Genomic DNA, 18,309 nt, shown 5'->3' with positions numbered 1-18,309 from the left:
CTCAACATCACTAATCATTAAGGAAATGAAAATCAAAACTACATGAAATATCACCACATACCTATTAGAATGACTATTCTAGAAATTAAAAACATTTTAAATATATACTTAACAAATAAAATAAACAGAAAATAACAAATATTGTTGAAGATGTGAAGAAATTGGAACCCTTGTGCCTTTCTGGTGAGAATGTTAAATAGTGTACTGTGTACTGTGGAAAACAGCATGGCAATTTCTCAAAAAATTAAACATAAAATTACCATATGATCTAAAAATTCCATTTCTGGGTATATACCCCAAAGAATTGAAAGTAGGATCTTGAAGAAATATTTAAATACCCATGTTCATAACAGCATTATTCACAAAAGTCAAACATTAGAAGCAATCTAAATGTCCATACATGGATGAATGAAAAGCAAAATGTAGTTTTTGTCACACAGTGGGATGTTTTTCAGCCCCAAAAAGGAATGAAATTCTGACACGTTGTACAACATGGATAAACTTTGGAGATATTATCCTAAGTAAAATAAGCCAGGCACAAAAGGACAAATATTGTATGATTCCATTCACATGAGGAAACTAGTGTAGACAAATTCATAGAAAAAGTAGAAGGGGATAGGGGAAAAGAACTATGGGGAGTTAGTGTTTAATGGTGTAGTTTCATTTTGGGAAGATTAAAAAGTTCTAGACACGGATGTTGGTGATGGCTGCACAACAATGAGAATGTGCTTAATACCACTGAACTGGATACTTAAAAATGGTTAAAATGGTAAATTTTATGTTATGTGTATTTTACCGCAATTGTTTTAAAAGTCCTCTATCCTGTGCCCACGGGGACTCCCCTTCCCATTGCAAGACAGTATGGCCCTGACCACAGAGTTGAGGACACAGCTACAACTGAGAGAGGTGGCAGGGATCCCCCTGCAGGCTAGCACTGTGGACAACTGGAGCCAGATCCAGAACTTTGAGGCCAAGCCAGATGATCTCCTCATCTGTACCTACCCTAAATCAGGTGACTGTGGGGTTAGGGGAACCAAACTTCAGCCTGTGGAGTAAGAAAGGGCTGCTCATGTCAGTTATAATCCCCCTTGATACAGTGCACTCACTCATTCAAAGAAAGCTGCTCCTTCTCGCTATTCCATGATGAGGCAATCTTGGGATGCCTAATGTCCCTGGGTTTATTAGGGTCAAGCATAATGGCTTTAGAGGACCCAGGCTGTTGTGCTCTATTATGGATTGCTCTTGGGTGACAACGTCATGCAGCTCCTTCTGTCCATAGAGACCTTGTGGGGTTTTCCCACATGGACGTTCAGGACAGGATCCTGACCTGAGGGGCGGTTGAACCAAACACCATCAGTCTTCACGTCCCCTTTTTCACCCAGGACACTTAAGACAGATTGTCTAACCAGTTTCTATATCTCACCCTTTCCATTTGGGCCCCAGGGACCACGTGGATTCAGGAAATTGTGGACATGATTGAGCAGAATGGAGATGTGGAGAAATGTCAGAGAGCCGTAATTCAACACCGCCATCCATTCATCGAGTGGGCTCGGCCACCCCAGCCTTCTGGTGAGAGTTCCCCCATTATTGCTATGACTCCATTCTTTCTCTTCTTTTAAGATTTTTTTTAGAGCAGTGTTAGATTTACAACAAAGTAGAATCACAGAGATTTTCCGCACATGCATAGCCTCCTCCATTATCAATATCTACCCCCTCCCCCAGATGGTGCATTTGTTTCAATTGATGAACCTACACTGACACATCATAATCACCCAAAGCCCAGTGTTTGCTCTGGATGTTGTACATTCTATGAGTTTGGACCAATGTATAATGACCTGGATCCAGCACTGTAATACCACACAGAGTAGCTCCACTGCCCTAAAAATTCTCTGTGCTCCACTCGTTCATCCCGCCCTCTCTCCCCAACCTCTGACAACCACTAATCTGTTTACTCTTTCCAGTTTTTCCTTTTCCAGAATATCATATAGTTGGAATCATACAGTATGTGGCCTTTTCAAACAGGCTTCTCCCACTCAGCAATGTGCATTTAAGTTTCCTCCATGTATTTTCATGGCATGATAGCTCATTTCTTTTCAGTGCTAATATTCCATTGCTTAGATGTACCACAATTTATCCATTCACCTACTCAAGGGCATTCCAGTGGCTCTCCTTATCCCTTTCTCTTCCTCTCTCTTCCTCCTTTCTCCCTCTCTCATTCTTTCTACATATTACCTAAAATTATTTGCCAAAAGTGAATCTAAGTAAAAAGGAGTTGCCTTATTTTCTTCTTAAATGCTCCCTCTGACCATCACGCTATAGAACACACAGAGAAGGTAGAGAGCTATTTATGAAACAATTTGCACTCTCTCCTCTCCTTACTCCACCATACAAAATCCCAGAGCAGCCAAGAAAGTGACAGATAATCATCAAAAATAATGCGTTTGCAGCCAACTATTTCTGTTCTGTAGGGAGACTTTTTTAGGGTAATACTCAACCTAGAATTGAATATTCAAAACACACACACACAAAAAGACAAAAAGACAACCAGAACTTCTTGGAATTCAATACACTTCTTGAAATTAAAAAAAAAAAAAAAAAAAAGGCAACCAGAAGGCAAAAGAAGCAATTCCAGGTAACTGGCAGCTGCTGGAAGCATGTTACAGAACAAGGATAAGAGGAACACCTACTTTGCTATTTCAGTATTGCATAGGACAGCACAATGAAAAACTGGAAACACAACTAGCTAGAGCTGCAATATTATAGGCAGCACAACTCTAGTGTTGAACCAATTGTGGACAGAGCTACCAATGCCTTGTGATAGAGAAGTTCCTTATCTGATGCCCATCAAACCTTAAACTTGTGTCCAAGTTAGAATAGCCTTAGGTACTTTCTTGTCCTGGTTCTACTTGCCTAGCCACTCAGACTCCTTTGACCCTCAATTCCTGTCTGTCTGGTTATTCACTAGTTTAGCAATCCAGTGCCCGGTCTGATCGCTGCTCTGAACTACCTGTGAGTCTCTGACACTGCACGCAGAGTACTCTCTGCCTGCTTAACTGTGACCCCACTCTGTGTGTAGCCAGGGCCTTCCATTTTTGTTGGTGTCTGGTCCTTTGATCCCTTAAGCAGCAGGATGGTATAATGAATAAAGACAACAAGGGTTTAAATCCTGATGCCATCACTCACTCAGCTCAGTGACCTTTAGCAAGTTACCTTCTCTGTGTTACAATTGCCTCAGCTGCAAAATGTCAATAGAATTGGTGCCTACTTTAAAAAGTCATTGTAGGGATTAAATGAGTTAATATGTGTCAAAAGCTTAGAACAACACCTGGCACAGTGTAGATACCTTAAGTGTTAGGTATTCCCGATCACCTCTTAGGCTAAATCCCTTGCCCCACAAGGGCATGTGTTCCCTGGTCATCCAAGCCCAGTTTTTTATCTTATTTCTACATTCAACCCCAGCCACCATCATCTTACCTCTGACAATCTGGGAGATTAAAGAGAGGGAAAAAAATCCTAAACATGATTTCTAGTGAGGCATTCTTGGCAGTGGGGAGCAGAGTATCCAGTATAAGCATATGCTATTGTTAAGTCAGCATAAAAAGCGGGATAAAGCTTCTCTCAAGGCAATGCCAGTAGCTACAGAATTCAAGAAAGGATAATAACCAATAGCCCAGCATGACACATCATACATAAATCAAGATGGATCTTTACAAAACAAGGTGCCCTTGGGGTGCCTGGGTGGCTCAGTCAGTTAAACGTCTGACTTTGACTCAAGTTCTTGAGTTTGAACGCCACATCAGGCTCTGTGCTGACAGCTCAGACCCTGGAGCCTGCTTCGGATTCTGTGTTTCCCTCTCTCTCTCTCTGCCCCTCCCCTGTTCTCTCTCTCTCTCTCTCTCTCTGTCTGTCTCTCTCAACAATAAATAAACAATTAAAAAAAAACAAGGTGCCCCATGTCCAAAGATGTGATAAACACTGAAAAGGGTTATGGTCTTTCCAGCTATAAACAGACAGAGGCTGGGTAAAGACTCGGCTAGGCAGTAGTCTTATTTAAGAGCAGATGGTCCCTGCCACCTGAGGTGAGGGCTACAATTAGGAGGGTAATATGGTTGCTGAAATAGACTGATGGGTGTTGGTCAAGTATACCGACCACCCTCAGAGGGTTCAAGAGTGAGCAGACACTCCTGGATGTAATGGAAGTTTGTGTCCCGCGTGGTCAGTCTCCCTCCCAGGAGCCCTCCTACCCTCCCACCAACTCCTAGCAACAGAGCTGTTTGACATCTAAAGCATTGCATATATGACCTAATAAAAGCAAGGCTGGGAAGAATTTGAAAAGGTGCGTGTGTGTGTGTGTGTGTGTGTGTGTGAGAGAGAGAGAGAGAGAGAGAGAGAGAGAGAACTGTATATAGGTGAGATCTAGAAATAACTCCTACAGCTCAACAAGAACTTACACTACAGGCCCTGGGCTGCATATATGACTCCATACCTCCACTTGCCTTCAATAGTTCATGGTCCAATGGAGGAGGCAAAGGCAGACCATATGATGACAAGGAATGGGTATGTTGGGTAGAGGTTAGCATAGGACACCATCAGCAGGGTGAAGAACATGCCTGAAAACCAATGCCTGGAGAAGCTGACATCTGCAATGACAAGCTTCTACTGCTGCTGTTGCTGTGTTTTTCCTGCCAGACTGCAAGCTTCTCATGCAGATGATTAGGGCCAAAAATTACTCCATTGGCCCTCTTCTTCCACAGGGCAGGCTCGGGAATGACTTTATGACCTGAGGTGTGTTCATGGACACTCTCCCCTGCCCTTCTCACCCCCTGAGGCTGACCACTCATGGCAGAGTGCCCAGGAAATGAGACCACCCCAACCAGCTCTCCTGAAGCACTGATAAGAGACAGAGAGAGAGAGAGAAGGAGAAAACATATAATTTACTTGAATCTGTGAAATAAAACATGGGTGGAATGCTCCATGTAAAGCCCTAAACCTGCAGAATCTCTGTCTATTGTAGGGGTTCTTTGGGAGCAAAGTTTGAAGCTGGAGCTGGGTCAAGCCTTCTGGGAGGGTTGCATGTAAGAGGATGAAAACCCAAGACTACCAGCCCCCTTCCCACACAGGGGTCATTGAGCCCAGGATCTGAGGAGCAAACATGCTCAGGTCATCACAACCTTATCTTCTTCTTCCTTCTCACCTCCCTGTCTTGCAAGTCCCTCTGCACTTGGGCCCCCGGGGAGCCTTCTTAGTTTTCTTGCGAGATTGGTTATGCATTTAAAGGATGTTTGTGGTGTTTTAATCAGATTTTACAGGTGCTTTACAACAGAAGAGGTCTTCATAGTGTCTGGAACACTATATTGCTAGCAGTGGAAGTGTCTGGAGAGACTCTAAAAAGTGACTGGGATGAACCAGGTGCCCAGAGATATAGGCAAGGAAGACATGAGACCTGGAGAAGCAGAACAAGTGTAAATAGCTCTGAAGGGTAACATGTGAGCAGGAGACATGATGGAAGCTGAGGAAAGGAGCTAGACGCAGGACAATTTCACAGTCTTGCTAAGGAATATGGGCTTTAATTATAGACCAATAGCTTTCTAATTTTTCTTTTCAGTACCAGAATTTTTTTTTAATTATTGGGACCATATGAATCAATAATTCCACCTCTGCGCATATGCCCTAAAGAATTAAAGACAGAGACTAGAGAAGCATCATTCATAGGAGCATCATTCACAATAGCCGAGGATGGAAGAAACCCAAGTGTCCAGGACAGATGAATGGATGAGTAAAATGTGATACATACATGCAATGAAAGATTATTCAGTCTTAAAAAGGAAGGAAATTCTGATACCTGCTACAACAAGGATGAACCTTAAGGACATTATGCTAAGTGGAATAAGCCAGTCACCAAAAAAAAGACAAACACTGTATGATTCCACTTATATTAGGTATCCACAGGAGTCAAATTCATAGAATCAGAAAGAATAGTGGCTGCCAGTGGCTGGGGAAGGGTGGAATGGGGAGTTAGTGTTTAACAGGTACAGTGTTTAAGCAGATTGGTTGCACAAAAACATGAATGCAATTAGCACTACTGAACTGTACTCTTTAAAAGAGTTAAGATGGAAAATTTTACTTTATGTGTATCTTACCACAAGTTTTAAAAAAATTATTAGAGGGGCGCCTGGGTGGTGCAGTTGGTTAAGCGTCCGACTTCAGCCAGGTCACGATCTCGCGGTCCGTGAGTTCGAGCCCCGTGTCAGGCTTTGGGCTGACGGCTCAGAGCCTGGAGCCTGTTTCTGATTCTGTGTCTCCCTCTCTCTCTGCCCCTCCCCCGTTCATGCTCTGTCTCTCTCTGTCCCAAAAATAAATAAACGTTGGAAAAAAAATTAAAAAAAATTATTAGGGGTTCCAAACATATAAAATAAGCAAAACCAAAGATGACCAGAATGAAACACATCCTTTCAACTCCACCTTGAATCCCCTACCTCAAACACATAGCTTGGGGAGCAAGTGTGAAAAACCACCTTGAGTATAGAAGGTTTCCAAACAGAAGAGGCACATGGTCTGAGCTGCTCAAAAGCAGCAGCACTCTCCCCAGTCTCCATGTGTTCACCAACCCAGAAGCTCTCCAAACCCCAGACTTTAGGGACTTAATGGAGGCTTCATCGTGCAGGTATGATCTATCATTTACTCCACTTTCAGCCCTTCCTCCCTCTCTGAAGAATGGGGGATAGGGCTGAAAATTCCAAGCTTCTAATCATGGCTGGTCTTGCTGGTGACCAGCCTCCATCTAGGAGCCCACCTAGAGTCAGCTCATTAGAACAGGACACCCTGGGGTGCCTGGGTGGTTCCGTTGGTTAAGCATCCAACTTCAGTTCAGGTCATGATCTGACACCTCATGAGTTCAAGCCCTACATTGGGCTCTGTGCTGACAGCTCAGAGCCTGGGGCCTGCTTCCAATTCTGTGTCTTCATCTCTCTCTCTGCCCCTTCTTTGCTCATGCACTTCCTCTCTCTCTCTCTCTGTGTGTGTCTCTCAAAAATAAATAATCATTAAAAAAACTTTTTTCAAAAAGCAGGGCACCCTTATCACCCAGGAAATTATAGGGGTTTCAGGAATTCTGTGCCGAGAAGCAGAAGCAGAAACAAATATAAATTTTCTATTATCTCACATCCCCTCCCTCAGTCTAACACAATGATTGCACAGAGCAAGTGTCTAGTCAGTGTTTTAGAGGACAGAGTGGAAATCACAACTCATGTGACATCAAGTACATATTTTTTAGAGATGAAACAAGTGACTAGCACATGGGCCAAGTACATGGGCAGCCTGTTGCAGACACGCAGGGGTGGGCACTGGCTGGGAGGCAAGAGAGGCCTGCACTCTGGTTCCCCCTGGCTCTGCTACAATAAGAACTCACTTGTCCCTTCTCAGCTTCTGTCTCCACATCCTGGAAGTGACAGAGTAAATTAATCTAAGCTCCCTTCCAACTCTCAAGCTGTTTGAGTCTACAGAAGTGATGGTAAAATAAATAATCTTATTATGAAATCCCAAAGGAAGTCAAGAGATAAGCAGAAAGATGGGGGTGGGGGGTGATGGGACATTCTGGACAGAGCCCAGAATATAAGTTCCCCCATGCAGTACTTGTATTACACAGATGTTTCCTCTTGATTTACTTCAAAGGGGTGGAAAAAGCCAAAGCAATGCCCTCTCCACGGATACTAAGGACTCACCTTCCAATTCATCTCTTGCCTCCATCTTTCTGGGAAAATAACTGCAAGGTAAGACAGCAATAGCTTCCCTGGGGACAGGCGGGGAGACTAACCCTCCTGAGAGCAAATCCGCCAGACCCTAACTCACAACACTGCCATCATGTTTACTTCTCCGCTATCTCTGCAGTATTGCTGTTGATCAGCAATAAGAGAAAATGTAAACCTCTATACTCAGCAGGATATTCACCTGAATGTTTTCAAATAAGATGTGGATTGTTTGAAGGTACAGACGAATTTTTGGAGAGAACAAGAGATAGTGAGTGTCCACAGTTGATCCAAGGGTGTGCGCAATGGAATTCTCATAATAGAGGACAGAAGAAAAAGTGAGGAGAAAAAAAACCCTGATGATTGTTTAAAAGGGTAAATAGATGGAGCAGTGTTTCTTGAGGGGAGCAGTTGGCCTTAACCTCTAGTAAACTCTGGGCTCTTAGCTTTACTGCTTCTGGGACTTTATTTATTCTGTATTCAGCGTCTAATCAGTTCCTGGCACATAGAGGACATTCAAAATGTGTTTGCTGAATGAATAACAAATGAATTAGGTCAAGGAAAGAAACTGAGGTGTCAGCCAGCGATGTTAAGGAAGTTTTCTCAAAGGTGGGAATGAAGGGAACAAAGGGCTAGGAAGGGTGTATTTCTAGGGAACAATAGTGATTATGTGGGTCCTTTCAGTAAAGTTATATAAGGGAACAAGAACCTCCATTTCTGGGATTATGTTAAGACTAAACACCCTGAAACCTCTTGTATAAAACACTTAGCAATTACACATAACAAATGACAAGTTTCCTTGTAAATGTGTAACTGAGATCCAGATACAGTTGAGGAAATCCCTCAGTCCCACAATGAAGAGGGCACTGGAACTCAGAGAGGTCACTGACACTGTAGCTGTCCTGTGGGTATTGATGACCTGGAGAATGCAGCAGAGTGAGTTTCAATGGCTGCACAGGGGCAAATCCCAGAGCAGAAGGAACCAGAAAAGTAAGGAGCCCAAGCTGGGACAGCTGAAGGGCTTCACTGTCAATGGACGGAAGTCTCTCTGTGTTGACCTGGGCTCTCAGCTTCCCTGAAAATGTGTGGCCACATTTTGAAGGTCTCCTCTTCAAAGGAGGAAATCCAAGCTGCACTTCTTGCATTGTCCAAGAAGCCCCATGCTGAGAAACTGTATAAGGTGGTTCCATTGGTGGCACCCCCAGGATGACCAGCAAACACAAACATGGGATGGTCGGGGGGGAGGGGGGCATACCTTCTGCTTGCAGTGCTCCCTCTTGAGTCGACCATCTCACATTACAAAATATACAAAGGAACAAGCTAAAAATATATTAAAAACCAACCAAACAAATAAACTGAACAACAACAACAACAACAAAAGGAACAAGCCAGCAAGAGAAAGAGTCTGCAGAAAGAACAAACAGCAGGGTTGGACCTCAAGGACTTCAGATATCAAAATGACCAGATATAGAAATATAAGTTGTGTAAGAAAATTGAAAGATTGAATCAAAAATCAAAGAAGGGAATAAGATGCTATTTTAAAAGCATAATTTTTATTAAGTTAAACAAATAATCAGGATTTCTGTGACTGAAATAATATATAAGCATCTGCTATAAAAATCCAACCAAAGCTCTCTGATTTGCCAACACCTGCGGTGGCTCTCTCACATGGACCTGGGAGGACACAGCACGTGCTGCCTCCGAGGGGCTGCCGAGGCCCCGGAAGGGCCAGGGTGCCTGGGCTGGCTGCAGCAGGGTGGCCACGGGGACAAAGAGACCGCCGTGGGTGAGAGAGGAGGCGCCCCGTCCCACTTCATCTCCCCACTTGCTTCTGGGTCCTCTGCCTGCGGGAGGGTATCCGCTCCTGCTGTGCACTAGGACCCCATCGCGAATCTGCGCCTGCAGGACTGACCCTCACAAGCCAAGCCTTCTTCTCTCCCTCTCGCTGTCTCCGGGTTTGTGGCCTTAAGCTCCATCACCATGGTCTCTGCTTTCGGATAAAAAGCACCAGCGTTAGAAAGATGGTGTTCCTCAGACCTGAACCACGACCGCAAAACTGGAAGTAGAACCCAAGCCCTGACAATCAAATTTCTTGTCAGTGTTTGTGGGATGTGAGATTGCCACAGAAATAGCTTTTGTCGCCACTTATTGTCATGCACCTTCCAAAAAATGTGTTATTAATTACCTGTGGCTATTTCACACTCACACACACAAATTCAACAACAGGTGAAGTGCAGAACGGACACCACAAAAGAGAGAATAAATGAACTTGGTGGGGGAAATGGGATGAAGTTTTGAGGGAAGGGAGAGCCTTGTGGCTGGAAGTGAGAAATAAGATAGGAAGATTAATTAAATGATTAGCCAACCAGAAATTAAAAAGCCTAAGAATTCAGGTGGATTTTTTTTAAACTTCTCACGCCTAGGAAGCACCAGGGTCAGTCAGGAGGCAGAGGGAGCAAGGGTAACATGTGGTCAAGAGCCTTTATTCTGGTTTCCGAAGGAAGGAATCGGTGAGGCAGGTAAGCAGGTTTAAGATTGGGTAGTTTGGATGATTTCTGCAGTCTCTGGGGCAGAAGGGATGATGCTCCTGCTTTTGTAGTCCTGGCCCTGGGGTGATTAGAGCAGATGGATAGTGGCACAGAGTGTGAGAGCCTAATAAGGGAGGTGTTTGAGATGTAGGCTCCAGACTGGTGGAGTGATAAGTGAGCGCGATTGTGAGTTGTTACTATCTCTAGTAACCTGCTAAACCTGGCAGGGGCAGTCCATCCAGGGTTAGCAAAGCCCCAGGATGTCAAAGCATCAGAATATAGGAAGTAGCACTACTGACGTTTTGGGCCAGATAATTCTTTTGGGTGGAGAGGTAGGGGGCTGCCCTGTACACTGTAAAATGTTGAGCAACATCCCTAGCCTCTACTCATTAGATGCCAGTAGCACTGCCACCCCCTGTTGTGACAACAAAAAATACCTCCAGACATTGCCAAATGTCCCCCAGTGGGCAAAATCATTCCTAGTTGAGAACTGTTTTAGGGTAAAAACAAACAAACAAACAAACAACATTGAAATGACTAGTTATGGATCTAAGGTGACCAGTCAATGAGACCAGCTCAGGACTGATGCTGTCAGAATGTGAGTTGAGTACTTAGCAATCATTAAAGGTCATATTTGGTTAAAGTGAAAGGCTGAGAGGGTAGGAGACAAGGTTGTGGTCAAAATGAAACCTAAACAGGATGCTTTGTAGGGCAAGACCTGAAGTGATTCAAGATGATAATAATAGAGTTGATGAGAACAGGAAAGAAATAAGACCGAGACGTCATCCTGCTTCTCCGGGAAACTGAGATGAGATGTTGGGAGGATCATCAGCACATGCATGTGGTAGTTTCTGTGTGACGGGAGGTCATAGTTGCTAGAGAACCATTGGACTCTGACACTAAAGGGGCAAGCAAGAATCAGGCTACTTAATAGGACTGAGTTTGGATAAAGAGGACAATCAGCAGAGAAGCAGGGGACAGCCAGAGGAGGAGGAGGTCATGGCCAAGTCGAACTGTCAGCACAGGAGAGCTGAGGCAGGTGTGTGTGGCCACCCTTGGCATGGCTCAAACTGAGTGAATTCTGTGAAAATTCATTTTTCATACCATCTTTTACCCTCCTCTCTTGTCACCCCAAAGTTCCTTTATGTGGCTCGAAATGCCAAAGACTGCATGGTTTCCTACTACCATTTCCAAAGGATGAATCAAATGCTTCCTGACCCTGGCACCTGGGAAGAGTATTTTGAAACCTTCATCAATGGGAAAGGTAAAGGATAATCCTTCACATCTTTGGGTTCCCAATCCAGGTATCTAGGAATCATTTGATTCCTTAGAAGGTTGTGCTCCTCCTTATATGTGTCCTACCTCAGACTGGGACTGAGAAGGGCAGGCTGGCTGAGCTCAGAGTGAATAGCCATAGTGCCAGCAAATATCTCTCACCCAATTTGAAAGCCTTTATCCCAGGTTACCTGACCCATAGAGTCACCCCCATTCCAAAGAGTATCCTTGTTCCAATATCAGGGCATATGTGATTATACACAATAAATATGAATCCATTTTAGGTAGCATGTTGGGATAAATTACCCCAAGGCTATACCATACAATATCACCCTCTAAGTCAAACAGATCAGGACTCAGGATATATCTGGGACTTTGGGTGATCCCTATGTAGAGTGTTATGTTTCTTGTGTCTGTTACAGTGGGCTGGGGTTCCTGGTATGACCATGTAAAGGGATGGTGGGAGATGAAAGACAGATACCAGATTCTCTTCCTCTTCTTTGAGGACATAAAACGGGTGAGTAATGGCCCCTCAGAAAAATCACTCTAGGGTCTTTCAGGGCTGCACCTCTGGGAGGGACACCTGAAGAATTTATGTGTGTCCTGATACCATCTTCCATTCCAATGCAATGTTACCCTCACCACAGGACCCAAAGCAAGAAATTCAGAAAGTGATGCAGTTCATGGGAAAGAGCTTGCATGAAACAGTGCTGGATAAAATTGTCCAAGAGACGTCATTTGAGAAAATGAAAGAAAATCCCATGACAAATCGATCTACAGTTCCCAAATCCATCCTGGACCAGTCCATTTCCCCCTTCATGAGAAAAGGTGTGTGTGGCCTCAAATACTATATAAATATAAGTATAAACCAAACACTCAGTTTGTCTGTCTGCCTCTTAGCAAGAAGATGTTAGGGTTTTTTTTTTTCTTTAAAATTTATTTATTATTGAGAGACAGACACAGAGTGTGAGTGGTAGGGGGGTGGGTAGAGAGAGGGGGAGACACAGAATGCGAAGCAGGCTCCAGGCTCTGAGCTGTCAGCACAGAGCCCGATGTGGAGTTCAAACTCATAAACTGCGAGATCATGACCTGAGCCAAACTCATTGGCTCAACCGAGCCACCCAAGTGCCCCAAGAAGATGTTAGGTTTTATTAATTTCAAGACAATACACTTAGCCTATTAAAAATAATATGCCACTAATAAGGTGGGGATTTAATCTTGTTACAGAAGAGAGCTCTCTGGGGTATTTGGTTGTAAGAAACAGGGGGTTGTTAGGAGAAGTCAGGCAGAGGTATAAGAGAAATGCAGTCTTGCAGGTAGTTAAGAGCAGAAGCCACCATTGGTCTAGACCTTGTGGGGATCCCTGGATCTCAGAGTAAGAGCCTCGGCAGCAGGAGGGTACAGCTTTTTGCTAGAAGGCTTCATCCCTTACAGGACTCAGCTGCCTTTCACATATCTGCTAGGAGTGCTTTCCTCCACTGACCAGCTTCCTGTCACTCTGCCCATTACACTTCTACTTTATAGCTTCTGCTGACTCGGCTTCTTCTCATAGGTTGGTCTTTATTTATTATTAAATTATTTTTTATGTTTATTTACTTTTGAGAGTAAGAGAGACAGAGGGAGAGTGGCGGAGGGGCAGAGAGAGAGGGAGACACAGAATCTGAAGCAGACTTCAGGCTCTGAGCTATCAGCACAGAGCCCGACACAGGGCTTGAACTCACAGACTCTGAGATTGTGACCTGAGCCAGAGTCAGACACTTAACCAACTGAGCCACCCAGGCACCCCTGCTCATAGCTAGGTCTTGATGATGGCCCACACATGGGCCATCATGACTTCCAACTATCACTGCTACTGAGCATTTCTTCATTGTCTTAATTTTTTAGTTCTACTTCCCAAAACAGGAATTCTAATTGGCCCCAGCTAATATTTTTTGAGGAAAAAAAGCCTTATATTTTTTTTATTTAAAAAGTAATATATATCATTGTAAAAAAATTAGATCAATATGGAATTGCATTTTTAATGAAAAAAAATTTTTTTTCTTCACCAAAACCCTGCCCCCCAGAAGTAGCCACCAATAGTATGGCTCCCTTTCTATTTAAGAACACAGACTTCTTTTGCACAACAGAGGAACCATGGTATACTACTGCTTTGCAACTTTTCTTCTTTTTTTAATTTATTACTTTATTTTGTTGCATTTTTGAATTTACAGCATCATCCCATGCTAGTGCAGCAAACCAAAAAATGCCATTCCTTTTCTCTTCAGATAATCAATGGTGATGATTTGGCAAGTAGCCCTTCTTCAGATCCAGACAAACTTATCTTTCTATACACCCTCCTTCCCTCAGGTTCATACATATGCAAACAAAAATATAGAACATGGTGAAGGCTAAAACCCAAATGTGGTCATACTTCGCACCTTCATTTGTCACAATATCAGACATCCCTCCAGAGCAAGGCATGTAGGTCCATATAGCTCACTGTTTTTAGTGATCTCATGTTATGCCGAAGCATGGATGCATCATAACTCATTCAACTATTCCCCTAGTGAAAAATAGCACAGTTTATTTTGTTTTTAATATTTTACCTTTATGAATAATGTTATAGTAAACATCTTTATATGCACGTTATGTCCTGATGCTTTTATTTCTGTTGCACAAATTTTCAGAAGAGGCACGGCGGAGATATAGAGTATTTCCCCTTTTTAACATTATTTTTGTAGTTACTAGTTGGTGAAAAAGCTCATACATATCCAGTGTCTCAATGACATTTTTCCCAAAAGTTATTTTTTTAATTGAGAAGTAACTTACCAAAAAATGCAAACTCTGAAATATGCAGTTCAATATATTGAAAAATGTATACACCCATATAACCAGCACCCCAGTTAATCTCTACCCTCAGATACAACCACCATTCTAATTTCTATCACTACAGATTGATTTTGCCCGTTCTTAGACTTCATATAAAAGAAATCATACAGTATGTACCTTCTTGTGTGTTGTGTCTATCACTCAGTGTAACGTCTGAGATTCCTCCATTGGCCTGTGTCATTTCTGTGCAGTGGTCCATTATGTGAATATATCACAAGTGAGGCCAAGCACCAGCACCTTTGAGGCAATTGTCCACTCTAGCTAAGAGTCCACCCCCTGTGCAGAGCATGCTAGGGTCCTTCTTAGATCAGAGGGCTGCAGGTGGAAGGGTAGGCATCGAGGGGGAGGTGGAGAAAGGCAAACGTGTTGTCGAGCTTGGTTTTCCTCTTCTAGGAACTGTGGGGGATTGGAAAAACCACTTCACTGTGGTTCAGAGTGAAAGATTTGATGAAATCTACAGACAAAAGATGGAAGGAACCTCAACAAATTTCTGCATGGAACTCTGAACAAGATGTACATAGAAAGGTAGATGACAAGAATGGGGAAGCTATCTTCAATCCTTCAGTCAAGCCCAAAGAATCTCTGAAAGCATATTGTAAAAATATACAATTGTGGTACCACTGTCTCTGTGATTATTACCAACCTCATTTTTCAAAAGGATCATGTCTAATGCTTATTTTCTCAACCATCCTTTCCAAAGTAAGAAATAAAATGGCTTAATAAATAAAATAAAATAAAATAAAATAAAATAAAAGTAAAGTAAAACAAAACAAAACAAAAAAATAAAATAAAATAAAGTAAAATAAAATAAAATAAAATAAAATATAAAATAAAGACTTGAATACTGCAAAGATTTTTTTTTTAGGTCTCCATTATTCTGGAAAGTGCATCTTAGTTTTCTAGTGTGTAATATAAAATACCTTGGGTGTAAATATGCAAATACTAGGTTATATCTATGTTGAAAATATGAAATCACTGATATCTGTCCCAGTCATTCAAGAAACTCCAGCTGTGCTACATTCTGGGGTTCCACCTGATTAGCATGGAAGGGACACTTTGAGGGTAATCTTGATGCAGCCAGCCCTGAGAAAACATGTCCAGAGTGCCAGTTAATCTCTACCCTTGGATAAAACCACCATTCTAATTTCTGTCAGCACAGATTGACTTTGCCTATTCTTGGACTTCATATAAATGAAATCGTACAGTATGTACCTGCTTGTGTCTAGTGTCTATCACTCAATGTAACATTTGAGATTCCTCCATTGGCTTGCATCAGTAGTTCACTGCTTTTCACTTCTGTGCAGTAATCCATAATGCGAATATATCTGGTGAGGAAGAAAAGGGAAGGGCATGGAGGGGGGTGCCAGATGACCAAAACCTAATTAGGAGTCATAGTGTGCTTAATTACAGAAACAGGAAGTTTAAGGGTGTCCACTTGGGAGCCTGAGTCATATCCTGCTAAAAGCAGAAAATGGGAGATAGCATCAGCAAAGTCAGCCCAGGCATGGTTGTCAGATTTAAAGATAGTCTCAACCGCAATGCTGTGTCCACTGAGGGCTTGCATAACCAAGATGCAAGACCTTTTCACTGGTTTCCCATATTTTACCCCAGGTGTAGCCCTCTTGCTGGACATTTATTTGTCAATTTACTTGTCTATATCTCCCACTTGATCATAAAGTCATTAGCACTTGGTTCCACGTCTTATTCAACATTTTACTCCCAATACGTAATGCAATGCAAGGTACATAACAAGTGTCCACCAAGTATGTAGTGAATAAGCAAATGAATGCATAGATGAATGACTATAGGAAGGTGGGCACATTTCATATCACAGATTCCCAACTTTTAGTCCCAACTAGTGGCATTCCAAAGCTGAGGGCAACAGGAGCAGTTTACCTGGGGAGAAGGCAAGAAGAGTTTGATTTAAGCCAACTAAAATTGACTGCTTTTTATAATCACCCTCCTCTGGCAGTTCTAAACAATATCAGTGATAAATATTCCAGTGGGGGGCAAAAGGCCATCTTCTATTAGCCCTAAATTCTAAACAATTGCTTGGTTACTACTAAATTTTAATCATATGTATGTAAGTTCAAATTAGCATCTTTTTCCTGTGTAAAAAAAAGTTGTTTATATCCCTCATATTTGGCAATTTTAGATTTTAATTTTTTGCAATTTGGTTTCATGTCTACTTACCTCTGTATGGAAGTTAATTCAGAGAACACCCAAGTATACAGCCAGCCTCTGTAACTGACACACAGATGCAGTGATGCCTGCTTCCTTTCAGGGTAAGTTCATAACAGTTCAGAGTCCTTCAAACTCACTTCAAGTACAATTTGTGTCCCTGTTGTATATGAATATTCCTGTTTCAACAGTAGTAGATTCAGAACAATGATAGCACAGTAATTATAAGAACAAAGATGCAAATTTTTAGTTTCTTCAATTCTGTCATTCTATGTGACTGGGGTTTTGTATTCATAATTCAGTGAAATTTAAAGAAGTGAAAATAGGGGCATCTGAGTGGTTCAGTTGGTTAAGCATCTGACTTCAGCTCAGGCCATGATCTCAGTTTGTGGATTCGAGACCCATATCAGGCTCTGTGCTTACAGCTCAGAGCCTGGAGCCTGCTTCAGATTCTGTGTCTCCCTCTCTCTCTGCCACTCTCCCGCTCACACGCTTTCTCAAAAACAAAGAAACATTTAAAAATTTTTAAAAAGTGAAAACAGCAAGGTATTAATTTTTTGCTTAGTAAGTGCAAAGTTTTGTTGCTACAGGAAATAGTTCACTGACATTTTTAAATTTTTTAAGTTTTTATTTATTTTTGAGAGAGAGAGCATGGGGGAGGGGCAGAGAAAGAGGCCAACAGAGTATCTGAAGCAAGCTCCGCACTGAGAATGGAGAGCCCAATGTGGGGCTCCAACTCATGAACCATGAGATAATGACCTAAGCCAAAGTCAAACACTTAACCTACTGAGCCACCCAGGTGCCCCACTGATTTTGAATAATATCTTTAAAATGGAAATTTACTCTCTAATGATTAGTAGTAACCAAGCAAGAATGAAGAATGAATCAAGAAAATGAAATATTACATTAGTGGTATGATTTAGTAATCAAATGGCACATGAAATGTAGGTCATGTTTAGGCAAAGCTCTTCTTGTCTGCCTCTCCCACCACTCCAATGAGTGAACACTTAAAGAAATTTTCAACGAAATAAAGCCATGGTAAAACTGTGCAGGATACTAATGAATATTAACTTATAAAGAAGAAGTGGGAAGAGAAGGAAAAAGGAAAGAAAGAACAAAAAGAAAAAAGAGAAGATGACAAGCTACCTAACCCCACACGACCAGTTTAAATTGTTTCAGGCTCTTCATCCAGTTGTGGAGACAGTCAGAATACCACTCAGCCAAGTCATAATGAGATGTGTTCTTAGGTCTTCTGGTGAACCATTTCAGAGTGTGCCAAGAGTTAACACGCTGACATCTCCCATTGTGCTTAGTCATGATGTGATAAAATAAAAATTACAGTGCCTCAGCTATAATCAACAGCACTGCAAGTGAAATCACACCCTGATCCTCTCTTTCCAGGGAGCATTTCCTTCTCTACCACTTGGCAGCTAGAACTGTCCCCAAATAAGACAAGCTTACACATTGCTGCAAGCTTGTACATTTCTGAACATCTCTACTGAGACAAACTACATCAACTAAAATAAAATACTTTGCCCTCTCTTTTTTATTTTATTTGTTTTATTTTAGAATACCATTTCCCAATGGTCCAGAACAGAAAGGCCAAATTCAACACCCCACAATGGAAGATGTGCAGGGAATTTTGTTGACCAAAGCCATGTATGCCTTTTGGAATGAAATTCAGTGCTTCCGGGCTGGCCTAATGATCTCAT

At 42.3% G+C, this 18,309-nt stretch overlaps 1 protein-coding gene across 2 annotated transcripts; it reads left to right on the top strand.

The window, feature by feature from the left end:
* The first annotated feature begins 845 nt into the window (after window positions 1–845).
* Window positions 846–15,190, top strand: SULT1C2 (sulfotransferase family 1C member 2). Of its 2 annotated transcripts, none has more exons than XM_019828131.3 (7): window positions 846–1,012; window positions 1,444–1,569; window positions 7,672–7,769; window positions 11,411–11,537; window positions 11,971–12,065; window positions 12,196–12,376; window positions 12,983–13,095. In XM_019828131.3, exons 1-7 carry the CDS (start codon window positions 862–864, stop codon window positions 13,009–13,011), a joined length of 807 nt encoding a protein of 268 aa, XP_019683690.2. In that variant the 5' UTR covers window positions 846–861; the 3' UTR covers window positions 13,012–13,095. The 2 variants fall into 2 exon arrangements, with proteins under 2 accessions (XP_019683690.2, XP_011279376.2); XM_011281074.4 differs by lacking the exon at window positions 12,983–13,095 and adding an exon at window positions 14,810–15,190 and having other exon boundaries at window positions 847–1,012.
* Window positions 15,191–18,309: the final 3,119 nt, after the last annotated feature.

The sequence above is a fragment of the Felis catus genome, chromosome A3 (assembly GCF_018350175.1).
Source record: "Felis catus isolate Fca126 chromosome A3, F.catus_Fca126_mat1.0, whole genome shotgun sequence".
NCBI classification, from domain to species: Eukaryota; Metazoa; Chordata; class Mammalia; order Carnivora; family Felidae; genus Felis; species Felis catus.
Note: the sequence above shows the minus strand (reverse complement) of the source record. Positions and strands in the feature narration are given on the sequence as shown.